This window comes from Cibotium barometz, chromosome 49 (assembly GCF_041138505.1).
Source record: "Cibotium barometz isolate CiBa-2024 chromosome 49, ASM4113850v1, whole genome shotgun sequence".
Lineage (NCBI taxonomy): Eukaryota > Viridiplantae > Streptophyta > Polypodiopsida > Cyatheales > Cibotiaceae > Cibotium > Cibotium barometz.
Genome location: NC_141094.1, coordinates 41,718,833 through 41,736,033, shown reverse-complemented (window position 1 = coordinate 41,736,033; position 17,201 = coordinate 41,718,833). Strand labels below are relative to the sequence as shown.

The 17,201-nt window shown below is 46.1% G+C and overlaps 1 protein-coding gene across 4 annotated transcripts in view; it reads right to left on the bottom strand.

Moving 5' to 3' along the window:
• LOC147610601 (Haloacid dehalogenase-like hydrolase (HAD) superfamily protein) overlaps window positions 1–17,201 on the bottom strand; it is a 78,254-nt gene that overhangs the window by 39,208 nt on the left and 21,845 nt on the right. For all 4 annotated transcript variants that reach the window (XR_015264011.1, XM_086786051.1, XM_086786050.1 and 1 more), the window contains exons 6-7: window positions 15,525–15,558; window positions 15,346–15,401 (exon numbers count right to left, since the gene is read on the bottom strand). Coding sequence is in view for 3 of the 4 variants with exons in the window: in XM_086786051.1 (XP_086642177.1) it covers window positions 15,346–15,401; window positions 15,525–15,558 (90 nt within the window). In the remaining variant the exon portion in view is untranslated. The remainder of the gene's footprint in view (window positions 1–15,345; window positions 15,402–15,524; window positions 15,559–17,201) is intronic.

Genomic DNA, 17,201 nt, shown 5'->3' with positions numbered 1-17,201 from the left:
AGAATAAGAGAGCTGGTTTGGCTTGTATGAAATTGATTCATGTATAAACTTTTTTTATAAATCTTGTCTTTGGCATTATTGTACTGTGAAAAAAGGCTGTTTTAACAAACCTTGTGAAAAGGGCCTTAATTAAGAAACATGTTTATTTATGTCAAACAGTGTGGTAGGATTAATTAGAAAACAAATTGACGCGTAAGTAGGGTGGAAAGTGGGAGGATGGAATACCCCGATGGCACCATCCTACGGACGGGTGGACCCGATTAGTCGGGTAGCTTTCCAACATATTAAGTGAAAGCCCTACGCTAGATAAATAGGTTCTCGCGCAATTCTATTCTAGAAGACTAGGCTAGCAGCTGTGCCTTGCATGGATGAGGAAAAAAGCGTTGTCTCTAGGAATCAAGACTAGTAGTTGCCCAAATTATGATCAATTACCCTATGGGTGATTTGATTTTTAGAAGACCACGCTCCCCCTGCGGGATAGAACTAGGTCTTACCTATGAATCGTATCCTTGAATCTGTGCATGGTCAAGGTGTCGATGAGTAGGAAATTTTCTCCAAGATAAGACTTAGTGGACTATCTTAAGTGTTTCCCCTATTTTGGAAGGGGGGAACCTTACACTCGCCCACAAATGTCCGGGCAAGAGACTAGTCTGACGGCTCATCCTGAAACCGTACCCGGAAAATTTTTCTCGCCAGAAGACAGGCAATTCCTCCATGAATTTTCAACATCTTAAGGTCTATCTAACCAATGATTCCCCGAATCATCTAAAACTTTATCGATATACGACTCCTTTTGGGAATATCTCTTTCATACTTCACGAATAAAAGATATATCGGTGGCTTCCTCGCGCTCATGCCGACAGCTTACCCCTCGAGTATAAAGGTATAAAGACCATAAATTAAGAGTTTCCTTATGAAATTCTCTAAGGTCCGACTTGTTACATCTATCTTTATCTAGCTTAACAACTTCCAGTCTTAATATTGGAAAGCACCCGTAACTACTCGGGTCCACCCTGCCACCCGCTTTCCAGTTTAAATTATAAACCAAATTATCTTTCCTCCGAGCCCCATCGTCGACACAGTGTAAAGACCATCACATGCATAGAAAACAGTCATACCTTAAAATTCAAACAGTATTTATTTAAATAATCTATCCAAACATAACTGAACCTTTATCTTCTCTATTGCCTGATCATCAGTGAACCTTCAATTCTGAGTTGATAATGAATTCTTTTCTTCGTTCTTGACTCTTATGTTACTTATCCCTTCAAGTAGCTCTCTTAACGATCCACCAGGGGGAGCTATCCTTCAATCCTCATTTCTCTTTGGATGCTCTCTTAACGATCCGTTAGGTTGAGTCATCCCATATTCCTGATTTCATACCAATTTTTACTCTTCGGGTACTCTCTTAACGATCCGCCAGGGGGGGGGTTCCATTCCTCATATTGTTGTTTCTCATTTCCAACTCTCTTCAGCCCTTTGTTGTTTCTCATTTCCAACTCTCTTCAGCCCTTTGTTATTTCAACATCACTTCCTCCACCTTCGAAACATAACCAAATGCCCACCGGCGATCTTGGTGTAAAACAGAATTCTAAGCAAACAAGTCAAGCATACGCTTATCTAACCACGACGTTTCTCTTCTGATACGGTCAGTCCTTTTTGAGGTTATTCATCGATCCATTTCTTCCAATCATCTTTCCTTCCTATCCGTCGAATAATTTCTTAAATTTGAACCTCACCGTTCTGAGCTTGATCACAACCTTGGGATAGTTCCCACAATCATTTCCTTTGATTCCGACGACTTAATCCTTTCCGAACTGATCTTGAGAATTGAATAACTTTCTTACGTTCCCATTCATTCTAAGGTCAACGGTCAGACTCGACAGTGGAACAAGACTCGCACGTGGTTCACAGAATCAACGCTTTTTTTCCCATTGAAAGCGAGGCACAGCCGTTGAATCCTTGCCCTCAAACGAGGACTTATTCGGGTCCTATAATACAGAAAGATGGTTATCTCTTTAACCCATGCTTTCTAAATAAGTAGATGATTAATGATGAAGATGTTAATCCTCTTGCTTAATACTTGGTTTAGGATTTATAATGATGTCTAGATTATGAACATGGGCTTTATGTGGATGAGCTTTAGCTAAGCTATCCCCTCTTCTAAACTTAGAATAGCCATGAAGATAGTGTCTAACCCATGCATGAGGATATCCATGTAGACTCATAGGTAGAATCAAATCATTTAAGTTAGCTTCTTAACTATGAATAGAGGTATATATTTTTATGTCCAAAAGTGGACTCATGAGTATATTTTTATGTTTATATCTATACATGCTTATGCATAAGTAATTAGATGCTAAAAGAGCATGAATGGTCACATTTGCATGTTTACATTCATGGTATGTATACATGAATCATATAGATGCTAAAAGTGGATGTTTACTTACATTTCCATATACATATTTATGGTATGTGTATGCACGAGTCATTAGATGCAATAAGAATGATCTTTAGTTACATTTTCATGTTTATGTTTATGCATGCATATTTATAGATGTTAAAAGAGGAAGTTTTATCATGTTTTATACTTACTTTTATGCAAGTATATGCATAAATAATTTAGATATTAAAAGAGAAAGAGATATTAAAAGAGAAAGTCTCATGATATTTTATGTTATGTTTAATTGATATTTATTCATTTCTTTGAAAAAGGAAATGAAAGAAACTCTTAGGATGGATATTAATTATTCATTTTTCAAGCTTCTTAAGTATTAGGTTAAAAATTGAGAAATCATTCGAAAAGCAACAAGTTATGGCAAAATTTTCCTAAATGTAATTATCTTTGAAATAAGATGGTCGACGACCTAGTTCAATGGTCGTGAGTTAAGAGACGAGTAGAAATAATGGATAAAGACCACTTAGTCGCAAGGTGAAGACCTGTGACGCATAAGAACCTTCCCTTGTTTTGAAGAAAAGGAGAAAGAAATGATCCTAGTGAATATAATCGAACTCGAAGGTTAGATTCTCGAGCGAAAAGGCTTCCTTAATGGGAAAGATCCCTGATAAGAAGTGAATCCGCCCAACGTCTGTGACTATAAATGAAGTTGTATAGAGAACCATCCTATAAACGTTGGTCTTGAAGAAAGGATCAAGGATCAATGAAACAATGAGGTGGTCATCCTTAGAATGCCCGAGAATCATAGCGGGATAATGGCCGTGTTGTTATCCTCACTGAAGGATCAAGAGAAGAACAGATTTTTATGAAGTTATGTGGATAAAGAAAAGTTGCGGGATTATATTTAGATTTTCTTCTGTATTATAGGACCCGAATAAGTCCTCGTTTTAGGGGAAGGATTCAACAAATGTGCCTCGCTTTCGATGGAAAAAAAAAGGGTTGATTCTATGAACCAAGTGCGAGTCTTGTTCCACTATCGAGTCTGACCATTGACCTTAGAATGAATGGGAACGTAAGAAAGTTTTTCAATTATCAAGATCAGTTCGGAAAGGATTAAGTTGTCGGAATCAAAGGAAAGTTAAGGCTCTTGATTACGTTAGAAAGATTCGAAAAGAAATTCCTAGGAAGAATCAAATAGCCCACACGTGTGCTTTTCTGGTCCAGAAAGGGGCGCCTACATGAAGGGAGTCCAAATAATGTCCAGTGCCCGGTCTTTGGCCGCCACGTGTATTAAATAAGTCCTGCTCAATGTGTACTGACTTATAAGTTGTCCGGTCACTTATAAGTGAGTGTGAACCTACACCCATAATTATTAACATGTGAACTCATAAAGCTGTAAATTAAGTTTTTGGGAATACTTACCACCTGCAAAACACATGTAGACCACCTATCAATCCCAAACAGGTGTGCACATACACGTCCATAGGGTGCCCACGCGTCCCCGGTCCCATGGACAACACAAGCAGAAATCTCAGGCATTGTCCAAGCAAACAAGACAAGTCATCCAAAGATAAAATAAAAGTCATGCACACACATGAGTGCAATTATATTGAAAGAAACACCCATCTGCTTAGTTGTATCCGATAAAATGTCCAGGGCTCATGATCCTTCCGGAACCTTCCCAGAACATAAATACACAAGATCTCCAGGATAGCTAGTCCCAAAGACTTTCATCATGTCAGGCTCCATGGCCATACATGTACACCATGTCAGGCCCCACAAGCCACACATGTACTATCATGTCAAGCTACACCAGCCATACATGTACTATCATGTCAGGCTCCATATGCCACACAGACACACCATGTCAGGCTACACTAGCCATACATGTATGTCATGTCAAGCTCCACATGCCACACATGAACAGTAGAAAAAAATAGAAGCTGTAAGGAATTTTGTGAGAGAGAGAGAGAAAGAAAGAAAGAAAGTTATATTAATGTCTTCGAAAGACCCCAAGGACCTATGAGACCAAATGTAATACAATGGTTGTAAACCGGCCTTCAGATAGCAAAGGGCGGTGAAACAAACACTCGCACATAAAACACTTCAACACCATTGAGGACCTAGAAAAGGAAAACAAACAGGGGGAGCTAGAGTGCTCCTGCAAATAGTACACGGACACCGATTGGCCCCAAATCGCAGTGGCGCCCCTTGCGGTATTTCTTTAATTGAATATAAGAGCTTTGATTACAATATAAGGCTGGTAATTCAGCCGTCCCAGTAGAACTCCTGAAGCCTGCAAAGAACCTGCATCTGGCTTCTTGTCCACACGGCATCCACAAACAAGTCCAGCCATTGTTCATATCGAAAGACTCTTCTCACATTGAGTCTGCATACAGAAGCTTTCTCCCATGATCAAGGCTGCCACAACCATCCATAGCCTCTCACACTATGAACAGCATCACACCCTGACACATCCAGTGCTTCTGCATCACAACACAAACTCCCAAACTGTCTCTCAAAAGAGTACTCGCATCACAGCACAGCATACCATACAGTTGACACACCTGTACAAACCCTCTCTACCTTCCAAGGGTACTATCCATCTCTGTCATGGATTCCCTGTTCCTTGTCCTATCAGTAGCAAGGCTGTACCAAACATGTGTCCACTCCTGTACCTTCTGCCTGCATGTGACCTATCTCCTGGAGAAACCCAAAAACATGTTTCCTCGCCAACAACGGCACACATCTAGTTACCTGTTCCCTCATGAAACATCTGGCAACATAGAGATGCCCATAGCTGTAGTTCCCACTGTTCCTTTCTAGCAAGAGAAAACAATCTGCTCCATGAGCACACAGCCATGTGAGCTTGCTTCACTCCCATGCCAAGAAACATAACCACATGACCTGTACTTGCAGCCAAAAACCCAAGCACATAGCTGAATTTGCGACCAAACAAAAACAGCCCATGAACTGTCCCAAAACAGTCCCGAATCAAAGCATAGAAAGGCTGAAAGTTCCATCAGTTGAACGCCATCGACATGATGTCTATGTTCATGGAAAACCAGCCCTTGTTCACCTTTATGTCCAGAGAAACCAGCCTCTGTCTACTTTTCTGCAAAAGCACGGCGTCCTCCAAAAAGCACACGCCTGCAACCACCTATCCGAACAGGTCGACACCAGCAACCACCCGTACCAAATCGTGTGTAGCTGTCTCCTGTATCAGCTGTCGTACAGCAGCCGCCTGTACCAGCTGTACCTGTCCGTACACATATGCATGCAGTCGTACACCTGCCTGCGCCGCCTAAAAGTGCAACTGCAGCCACCTGACCTGCCTGCGCCGCCTGTACCTGTCGCAGCCTGATCTGCGCAGCCTGTACCTACAGCAGCCGTACACTGTACCTGCTGTCCGTACAGTGCTGTACGGCCTGTTCCAGGACCAGTGGCCAGAAAACCTGCAGCAGCCGACTTGCTCTTCTCCACGCAGCCCATATGCACGCCTACTCCCAAAAAGCTAGAGAGAGGGAGAAGAAAGTCGTGTGGCTCCAAAAGTGGTGTAACCTCTAAATATTGCTTAGTGGCCTCTTAAGGTTTTGAAACCTTTAAAACATTAATTTTATGGCCACCAAAGGTTATAAAACCTTTTTAATTAATGTCTCTTTGCCCCCCTTTCACACATGGGGTTATCCACACATGGGCTTCCATCTTCACTCCCACCTGATGCCATTCACACTGTCCACCATGTCCCCGTGCACATCTGCATCTTGTCCAGAGAAAAACACAGGGTCGTAACATACCCCCCTCTTGAAAAATGGCAAGCGTCCTCGATTGCACTCAATGGCACAGTGAAGCATCTCATGAGCAAAGACACCCCATATGGCAAAAACAATGGCCTTCCAATGCATCTGGATGATAGAACAATCATCCTGCACAATAAGCCACACTGTCCTCTTGCTTGTTCCTTCAGAACCTACAGCAAAAGTCTAAAACCAAATGGAAACACGTTAACTGTGTTAGCCAAAAACAAAACCATGCATCATTCTACATATGACACACATATGCATGACACACATATGCATTCGCAAACAATATGCTCCTCAAAATGCTCTACCTACTCCAAAGTAACAGTCTAAGGGCTGCTCGCAAGCCTTACACCCATGGGCATCCCGCAGGACCCACGACTGAAGGTAAAACATGAGCATATGCAAGCACTCAATGCATCCAAACACTACATTTACCAAGTACTTTCCCACATATGTTCCCATGGCCATCCCGCAGGAGTCACACCCATGAACATAATAAAGCACTTGATGTATCATACCAACATACATGCAGCACATGACACAATGCAGAGTATTTCCCAATGTATTCTCAATGGTACCAGGATCCAATGGCACCAGAATACAAAAATACCTCTACCTCAGAAAGTGTATGCATACATGCACAAATAGAGTTCGATCCATATTTCCATGAACCAAACCAGCTCTAGGACTGCTCGCAAGACTTATGTCCTCCATAGAGTTATCCATAGTTGCAGTTTGAGTTCCAGGTGCGCGCGACTGTGAACCATACCCAACTTTACCATCATCTGTGTCTAGAACACAATATCATAGAAGTCCCATAAGCAGATGTACTGTCAGCCTCAGTACCTTCGGGTGAATACAAAGATGTCACCAAGCGACTCCTAGATGACAAATGAGCCTGTCTGTAACAAGGGAGCGGAGGTGCTACCCCCCTCTTGAGCATCAGGTAATGCTCCAGACCCATGCTCTGCTGAACCTGAATGAGCCACAATAAGAGTCGGCTCTAACTCAAAGGCATCAAGATAAAGCTGCAAATCCTGAGGTGAATCTGCTAAGTCACCCTCCTCCATCCACTTCGCATCCATCAGTGAACCTCCTCCATCCACTTCGTATCCATCAGTGAACAGCTCTTGAACTTCACAGGATAGCGACGGGAAACCTTACCCTGTACCTTTCTTTCCTTATGTGCGAGTATATGCTCAGGAATAAGAACCTCGTCAAGTTCCTCCACTTCCATCTGAGCCTCATCTGATACATCCTTAGGCACCCAAAACCTGCTTGCACTCCACCCAAGTGGTAAGCACAAGTCCCCGATGAAGCATAGTAGATCACCACTGCTAAACATAGAAGGAAACTGTCTTCCGAACCCATGAAGCCTCTATGAAGATACCACTGGTGACAAACTGTCGAAAGCCATAGCCTTCAACGCATCTCCTGCACCATAACACTTCAACTGCTTCTTGTTCCTGGCCGACTACTTCTTGTCCTTGGTGTCTTTTCTCCTGAGCTTCATCTTTAGCTCTTGCTCTTCACCTCATATAGGCAAAGACACAAAATCCTGCACTGTGTCCTGCACTTCCTTTTCACTTTCCTCATGTCGAAGCTTTTGATGTGACTCTCATGAGACAACCGCGAGCTCGCCCCCTTAGGAAAGTTGGCGATTGTCCCGACCAAAGCAACCACGGACTCGCCTCCTTGAGAAAGTCGACGATGTGTCCCGGCGACGGAACCTTGTAAACCGGCCTTCAGATAGCAAAGGGCGGTGAAACAAACACTCGCACATAAAACACTTCAACACCATTGAGGACCTAGAAAAGGAAAACAAACAGGGGGAGCTAGAGTGCTCCTGCAAATAGTACACGGACACCGATTGGCCCCAAATCGCAGTGGCGCCCCTTGCGGTATTTCTTTAATTGAATATAAGAGCTTTGATTACAATATAAGGCTGGTAATTCAGCCGTCCCAGTAGAACTCCTGAAGCCTGCAAAGAACCTGCATCTGGCTTCTTGTCCACACGGCATCCACAAACAAGTCCAGCCATTGTTCATATCGAAAGACTCTTCTCACATTGAGTCTGCATACAGAAGCTTTCTCCCATGATCAAGGCTGCCACAACCATCCATAGCCTCTCACACTATGAACAGCATCACACCCTGACACATCCAGTGCTTCTGCATCACAACACAAACTCCCAAACTGTCTCTCAAAAGAGTACTCGCATCACAGCACAGCATACCATACAGTTGACACACCTGTACAAACCCTCTCTACCTTCCAAGGGTACTATCCATCTCTGTCATGGATTCCCTGTTCCTTGTCCTATCAGTAGCAAGGCTGTACCAAACATGTGTCCACTCCTGTACCTTCTGCCTGCATGTGACCTATCTCCTGGAGAAACCCAAAAACATGTTTCCTCGCCAACAACGGCACACATCTAGTTACCTGTTCCCTCATGAAACATCTGGCAACATAGAGATGCCCATAGCTGTAGTTCCCACTGTTCCTTTCTAGCAAGAGAAAACAATCTGCTCCATGAGCACACAGCCATGTGAGCTTGCTTCACTCCCATGCCAAGAAACATAACCACATGACCTGTACTTGCAGCCAAAAACCCAAGCACATAGCTGAATTTGCGACCAAACAAAAACAGCCCATGAACTGTCCCAAAACAGTCCCGAATCAAAGCATAGAAAGGCTGAAAGTTCCATCAGTTGAACGCCATCGACATGATGTCTATGTTCATGGAAAACCAGCCCTTGTTCACCTTTATGTCCAGAGAAACCAGCCTCTGTCTACTTTTCTGCAAAAGCACGGCGTCCTCCAAAAAGCACACGCCTGCAACCACCTATCCGAACAGGTCGACACCAGCAACCACCCGTACCAAATCGTGTGTAGCTGTCTCCTGTATCAGCTGTCGTACAGCAGCCGCCTGTACCAGCTGTACCTGTCCGTACACATATGCATGCAGTCGTACACCTGCCTGCGCCGCCTAAAAGTGCAACTGCAGCCACCTGACCTGCCTGCGCTGCCTGTACCTGTAGCAGCCTGATCTGCGCAGCCTGTACCTACAGCAGCCGTACACTGTACCTGCTGTCCGTACAGTGCTGTACGGCCTGTTCCAGGACCAGTGGCCAGAAAACCTGCAGCAGCCGACTTGCTCTTCTCCACGCAGCCCATATGCACGCCTACTCCCAAAAAGCTAGAGAGAGGGAGAAGAAAGTCGTGTGGCTCCAAAAGTGGTGTAACCTCTAAATATTGCTTAGTGGCCTCTTAAGGTTTTGAAACCTTTAAAACATTAATTTTATGGCCACCAAAGGTTATAAAACCTTTTTAATTAATGTCTCTTTGCCCCCCTTTCACACATGGGGTTATCCACACATGGGCTTCCATCTTCACTCCCACCTGATGCCATTCACACTGTCCACCATGTCCCCGTGCACATCTGCATCTTGTCCAGAGAAAAACACAGGGTCGTAACAATGGTACCATGGATATTCTGAGCCATGGAAAACTGAAAGAAAAAGTAATATGAAAACATCTGACAATACATGTGATCAACAGATGATCCTATGTAGAGTGAGATATGGTGTGATCAGCTAATGACGATACCCGCCTCGGCCGGAACCGATCTGATGGTGGAGTGAATGTCGGGCCTCTGTGATGGGAGCGTGTCACGTCGTCGGACGGGGACGTCTGGCTCGAAGAATGGATCGAGAGCTCTCGCTAAGAACTCCTTTGGGTCGTGGAGTTAGAGCGTGGGTACAGGTGGTGGGCTCTGATGTCGTAGTAGAGGAACAGTTGTGGGCAGTGGATTCCAATGTCGATGTGTGTACCACAAAGAAATCTCTGTGGGGTGTCTTGTCGGAGCCAGGGCTATCTCTCAGCATGTTGCCTCAACACTACATCCCTGTGTCGCATGAGCTCCATCAAGTACATGCCCAAGCACCTCTAAGCCTCAAACTATATCACCCATGTGAGTGGTTCGAATCCCTCTCGGAAGATGATGTGGAATCTCCCTCGTATCTCACAGTAAGCCGGGCAACTAAACATATAATGGGCCTCATCCTCTATTGCTCCTGTGATGCATATTGTGCATGTCCTCTCCTCATGTGGGATATCCTAAGCTCTGCCAGTCTGTACTTTGAGGCGGTGGGAGGATACCCTGAGCTGGCCGATCATGATACGCAAAGCATGTGACATGTGTATCTGTATGTATCCCGGGACAAAGAATCCATCCTTGGAGAGTCTCAAGAAGTGATCTCTGTAGAACTCACACTTCTTACCAATCTCTAACGGAGACACCCATGTCTGGTCTATGTGTAGCCCGAGTAGATCTAACTGGATGATCGGGTTAATCTCCTGACGTGAGAGATCAAGGTATGGGGAATCCAAGCTAAATTGAAACGGGGGGAGAAGGTCCATCTGTATGCCACGTGCATGAAACCACTCGACTACCTTAGAGTACCATGCATGTGTCGGTAATGGTGGTGGCCATGTCACTGAGGAGGAGGGCAGTCCAGCTCGTCTCAATCACTCCCTCTCCCTCTCGCCGTATAATTGCATAGAGGACTCTAGTGCTAGTCATGGGAGGCGATCTCTGTTAAGCGTGTATACATGCTGAATATAAGTGACAGTCTGAAAAAGGGCATCTATAACCAGTGGGGCCACCCCAAACTCTGTATGTAGAATGTCATGTGGTACAAATGGCTTACTCCTTATCATGCATGACAACATCATCACCCGTAGCCTCTCTATGCTCCTCCAGTGATCCTTCCCTAGGCCTGGCCCCCAAAAGGCTGCACCATACATAGTCGCTCGTCGTACTAGAGTATCAAAGAGCCAGCACTTAGTGCGAGGTTCTTGAAAATGTGCCTAGAAACACTGTCTCTCCATATGGGCTAGGGAGGCGTGCCCCCTCGCAAGTCAGTCAGTGGCAACTGTGGTCATGCAGAACAAAGGGCCTATAAAAGTGACTCCTAGATACACGAGCCATCGCCACGGACGTTTTTCGATCCCTCCTCGCTGCTCCCCTAGCATCTTCACAGGTGGTGGATGCACACGAGAGGGTCTAGCGGCATACGAGGGAGGTGGTTCCCCATTCTCATTTTTATTGACACCATTTACAGCCGAGGAGTCGGAAAAGGCATTGACGGCACCTCCCAGTGGCAAATGCCCATGGGGCGGACGGGCTTCCAGTCTCCTTTCTTCGCCATTGGGACCTCATGGAAGGTGGCCTTCGAGCTGCCTTCAATGAGATTATGATTACATCTGCCATGCCGAGAGGCTCTTAGAGGGCTTGATTCACTTGATTCCTAAGACGGGTGGGGACAAATTGGAGATCCGACAGTGGAGACCCATCACTCTCCTTGGGACAACCTATAAGATATTGGCCAACGCCATCAGCAAGAGACTTCAGCCTTTTCTCCCAAACTTGATCCATAACACTCAGATTGGCTTTGTTCAGGATAGAAGCATCCTGGACAACATATTTACCTTCTGGGAGGCGACAGCTTCGGCCAAGATGCGGCAAAATGACCTCATTGTGCTTGTCCTAGATTTCGAGAAAGCATATAATAGGGTGGATTGGAGCTTCCTGGAGGGCACGATGAGCCGGATGGGATTCCCCATGGAGTGGATTCATGGGGTTTCAAGACTACTCAGCCTCGCATAGCCAGGTCCTCATTCAAGGAGCCCGAAGTGACAGATTTCCCCTTTCCCACCTGGTTCGTCAAGGATGTCCATTGGCGCCTTACCTCTTTCTTTTCGTCACCGAGGCCATGAGCAATTTTCTCTCTTCGCAAGAGACCAGGCTCCAAGGATTGCGTCTTCCCCTCCGTACGCAGGAGGAATTGCTTGATTCAGAGTTCGCATATGACACAACAGCCTTCCTTTCAAGAGATGTTGGGAATCTCCAGAGATTCACGGCGGCGATTGAGATTTTCTGCCGCGCATCAGGAGCACACATCAACTGGCACAAGTCGTGTGGTTTTTGGGTAGGTTCAGCACCCGCCCCAACTTGGCGACCACTTGAGGCTTTTCAGTGGATCCCGAGGCACTCCCGTTCACTATCTCGGTTGCCAGGTTGGCTTGATATTTGTCCCGAGCAGCAACTCAGTATTCGGAAGAAGCTTTTATATTGGAGCTAGGCGAGGCTCTCCCTTGCAAGCAGAGTGGTGGTGGCGAACCAGGTACTTCTACATCACTTCGTGCTAGGCCTTTTCTCGAGCATGCATTGGCCAAGTACAAGGATTGATCCCCAACTTCTTATGGGCCAGAAATGGTTGGAGGCCAACCAGGGCCAAGGTGGCATGGCGAGTGATCATTCAGCCACGTAGCAGAGGGGGGCTTGGCCTCATCGATCCTGCTATTCAGAGTCATGCCCTGCTGGGCAAGTTGATCGTCACAGGACTCCTTCCCGATGGTAAGCCCTGGAAGGATTTCTTATTGGCCCAGATTTCAGCCCGCACTCCAAGCCTTGGGGGCCCATGGCCGCAAAGTACCCGATGGATTTTCAGAGAGATGCGAGCCTGTGGTTTTAGCCCAGCTTTTGAGGACAGATTTGCAGCCAGTTTACTTCGGGCTTGGGATCATCTCAGGCCAGTCCTCGAATAGTTCCAATTGCCTCAAAGGAGCGGCTCCGGCAGCCTTTGGTCTGGAGACCCTTGCTCCATTTACCCAATGGCCACAGGTTAGGGGCCTGACCGCATGTAACTTGGGGAGCCTTGAGTACGGGACCAGCCAGGTCTCTTGGAGATTGGATTGCACACAGGCAGTTACCCTTGGAGGGGCAGGAGTGAGGCTTGACAAGGATCCGAGGTCGAGATAGGCTCAACATCGACATTGACTCAGCTATCCCTTACGAGTGGCTGATGCCCATCCCCCCCCCTCCCCCCCCCCCAATGTGGTTACAAGTGTTTACCAGAAATGATATCCTCATGGCGGTCCACGGAGCAAATGAGGACAGTGGTCTTTTTTCTATTGGATCCTAGGGCAAACTAGAGAGATCAAAGCTTCCCTTGGAGGATTTCAAAGGCTACACCTTGTAGAGGGTGAGGGTGATCGGTTTTCGAGCACGTGAATGGCACATAGATCCAACACCGGCAAGGTGGCCAGGGAGAGACTATGGTGGCTATGGATTTGGGAGTGCTGACCTCTCACGTGGCTACAATGGGACCCGGGAGAGTGGACTTGCCATGATCCTGCAAATCGAGAGGAGACTCTAGATGCCCCCTTCTTTGCATATACAGTGCGGCAAGGTCGTAGGATCCAAATGCCTGAGATAGATGGCACACCGGCAGCAAACAGCACATTGGCAGTCTCACAGGGCCTATCACAGCGCTTCCTTTCAAATTTCTGGAAGAGGCTTTGGGACAGCTTTCAGCCTAGAAAGATCACACTCTTTCTTTGGCTGTTGGCACTCAGGAGTTTGGTGATAGGTACTTGGCTGCCAATTGGAGGTCGGTCAGCGGCTTGTCCGCGGTGCGGCCACCATCAGGAGTCTCAGCAACATTGCCTTTGGGATTGCCCCCCGAAGGCTCAGCAGATTTGACAACGGATTCTCCACATCTTCGCTATGGGCAGGGCAACGACCCGGATCATCACTCGGGGCACTGTAGCTTGGGCCACAGAGGCTGGAGCGATTAGGGCTTACGAGGAGGATGGGGGAGGACTAGCCCTTCAGGGCTCTCACCATTGTATTGCAGCAGTACCAGTCACAACCTCTCCCTCAGTTGAGGGGCGGCTAGGCTCATGCCAGAGATGGGAGATTTGCAGTAGCATCGCAGCCTAGCACATTTGGTGTGCTAGATCCAGCGAGGCCATCGAGGGAACCCACACCCCGCCAGCTAAGACCATCAAGAGCATATGGCTTGATATTATTCACACTCTCCACGGTCAGTGGGGGAAGTTACGGGGAGGTTTTGATCGCATGTGAAAGCGGCGGGAAGCCTTTATGAGACTTTGGAGGCCGGCCCTTTCCTCACAAATAGAGGCGGTGACCCCATTTGGCATTATAGAGCACCTGTGTGGTTGTTCCCCCCTTCCCACGCCCCCCCCCCCTCTACCCTGTATGGGATAGCCTTCTCCTCACAGAGCAGCCAGCCAGAGGAGAAGCATCTCTTCCCCTTATGATCACTTGTTTCCCGCCTTATATGAGGCGAGTTTGTATTTAGCCCTTCGTGGTTGTACTTAGCCCTTTGTGGCTGTTTTTCTTTAACTAATTGAAGGATCTTTTTCCCCAAAAAAAAAAAGTTTTCTCTACCTTGTCTACCTCTTCCTACTGAAACTCCACTTGATCCCCCTTGTGCTGAGGATCTTCCTCATTGTCCGACAAGGTGTGATCAAACTGGAGAACTTCCACCGTGGTGAAGTGAAGGAAGTAAAGCCTCTGCTGCTGCAATAAAAGGGTTTGTGCCGATTCTGAATTTCAGACAAAACCATGCTTTTACATGAGAAACTTAAGAAATATGCAAAAAGCACGACCTACCTGTGCTCCACACACAAGAGATAGAAACCATGCTGAGTATCTACACGACAGGCTGCCCCCTTTGGCTTTCGTCACACTTAGAGTGAGATAGGCCAGGTATACCCTCTACTTTAAAAGATAAAAAACCTCCGTTCCTTTTGACTTTTAAAAAAATTTATTGGGGCCTTTTTTAGACATGCACTAGAGAAACAGTCCCCCCTTGCTCACGTTTTTTAAAAAACAGCACCGCATGCTTTTTTTAAATCAAAATAGCAACATGCTTTATCCTTTAAAAAACATGCCCCTATACTTTTTCCTCTGCGTGCTGGCTTGCGTGCGACCTCCTCTATGCCCTGGTCTGCTCGCACTGCTGCCCTGCTGTATGGCCTGTTGATGTACGCCAGCCACGTAAGTATGTTGTTTGGCTGCTGTACACTGGCCAGTACAGCCTGCTGTACGGCCTGCTACCTCTGCAGTGCAATGAAGTATCCCATAAACCGGAACTTTTTTAGAAGAGCCCTTAAATAATGTGGTTTTCCATTACATTTAAAGTTTAAGGGACTTTCCCTACCACCCTCACTAAATTAGATGATGCATAGTTGTGAAACCAATTCCGAACACAAATAGAAACCCGACCCAAAAAAATTCTCAAAGCAGAGCTCTGAACCGACAGAACTTGCCTTTGCAGCTTCAATGTAGATTGAAGGATCTGGCTTTTTCTTCTGTACATCATCACCTACAAAACCAGTATCAAACTTGTCACCTTGTGATCCTTGTACAATACTGAAGATAAATATCAAGTGTGTAGAAATAATAGAACAGATGGTAATGATTCTTTAATTGGTTCCCATTCACATACCTGCAAGAAAACAGTCAAGTTGCTCAAGACGATCCTAGACAGCGTCAAAAATGCAAAGGAAATTATGGTCAGAAATACAAATAATATGCCAATTTTGAGCAAGAGTTTTTACATTCGATACTTTAAATGCACACCCATGTAGGAAACTTTTCCAAGAAGACAGGCAGGCAGGCTCAGGCTCTCTCTTTCCAAGCTGGATTCAGGCCCCTCGACCAGATTATGCAATATAAGGATTAGCGATGGCCCGCCATGTACTTACTGGAGCTTCACTGCCACCAAGAGAACACGTTGAGATAGCATCCAAGGAGTCGGGAGTTAGTGAGATGCCTCTCAGACTTCCATCACATACTTTTCTGGTTCCCATCCGCCGAGTACAGAGGCTATCACCCAGGCTCAGCAGGAGCAGCAGGATCATACAAGTCACTGCTCACATACACTAGCATGACCTTCTGGCCCCCACAGCCGGTGTGTTACTTGAGAAAGAAAGTAAGAACTATAAACGTCTACAAAAGACCCCAAGGGTCTATGAGACCATGAGTGATATAATGATACCATGGGTATACGGAGCCATTAAAAAAAGGAACTAAAAGCAAATGAAAAACAACTATCACTAGTGTATATACATGTGATATCAGCATATGACCCTGTGTATGAGATAAACTCAACTAATGGTAATGCCCACCTCAGCCAATACAGACCTGACTCTGTGATGAAAGCATGTCATGGTGTCGAGGATCCTCCCGGAGCTGCATCTGAGTGGAGAATCGTCATGCTCTGGGTCGGGGACGTCTAGCCCACAAAATAGATTGAGCTATATCACTGAGGACCCCTCTGGGGCGTGGCACTCTGATGTGGATGCATGTAGACTAAAAAAATCTGTAATGGCCCTCTAAGAAGTATCATGTCAGATCTACCTCTCAGTACGTTGTCTCAGTAGTACATCTCTATGACATCTATGCTCCAGTAAGTACAAGCCCAAGCATTTTTGATCATCATAGCGCACCTGATCTTCCACCTGTACATACTCTGCATATCCAATCCTCCTAGGAGGTGTAATCAGCTTTGTCAGTCTCAACTTTGAGGTGGTGAGAGGATACCGTGAACTGGCCAATCACAATACGCATGAAATGTGACATGTGTATCTATATGTATCTAGGGATCCCAATGAATCTATCCCCCAAAACTCTCAGGAAATGGTCCTTCTAAAACTGGGGTTTCATGACAAGTTCCGGGGAAGGAGACGATATATGTGAAGTCCTAGTAGATCCAACCGGATAATGCGGTTGACCTCCTGCCGTGAGAGGTCCAAGATTAGAGTGTCCAAACTATAATGATAAGGGGGGGAAACGATCCATTTGAAGGGCTGAGGATAATGACGGTGATGCTGTTGAGGAGGGTAGTGTCAGAATGCACAGCGGAAATGACGACAACTGCTGAAGAGAGCAAGACACAGATGAAAGAGAGAGAGAAGCTGTGTAACTCTGCTATATACACCACATAAAATCCCAGAAATATACAATCTGGAGTGTGGGGGCAAGGGGCCATTTTATATGGCCCCTGGCTGCTGGTCGGCCAGCCCATAAACAGCCCACAACAGCCCAGGCTGCCCACGACCAGCAAAAAGCTCAGTCAGCCAGAAGAAATGCAGTTGTCCAGCACTGAGGGATAGTCGGGCAG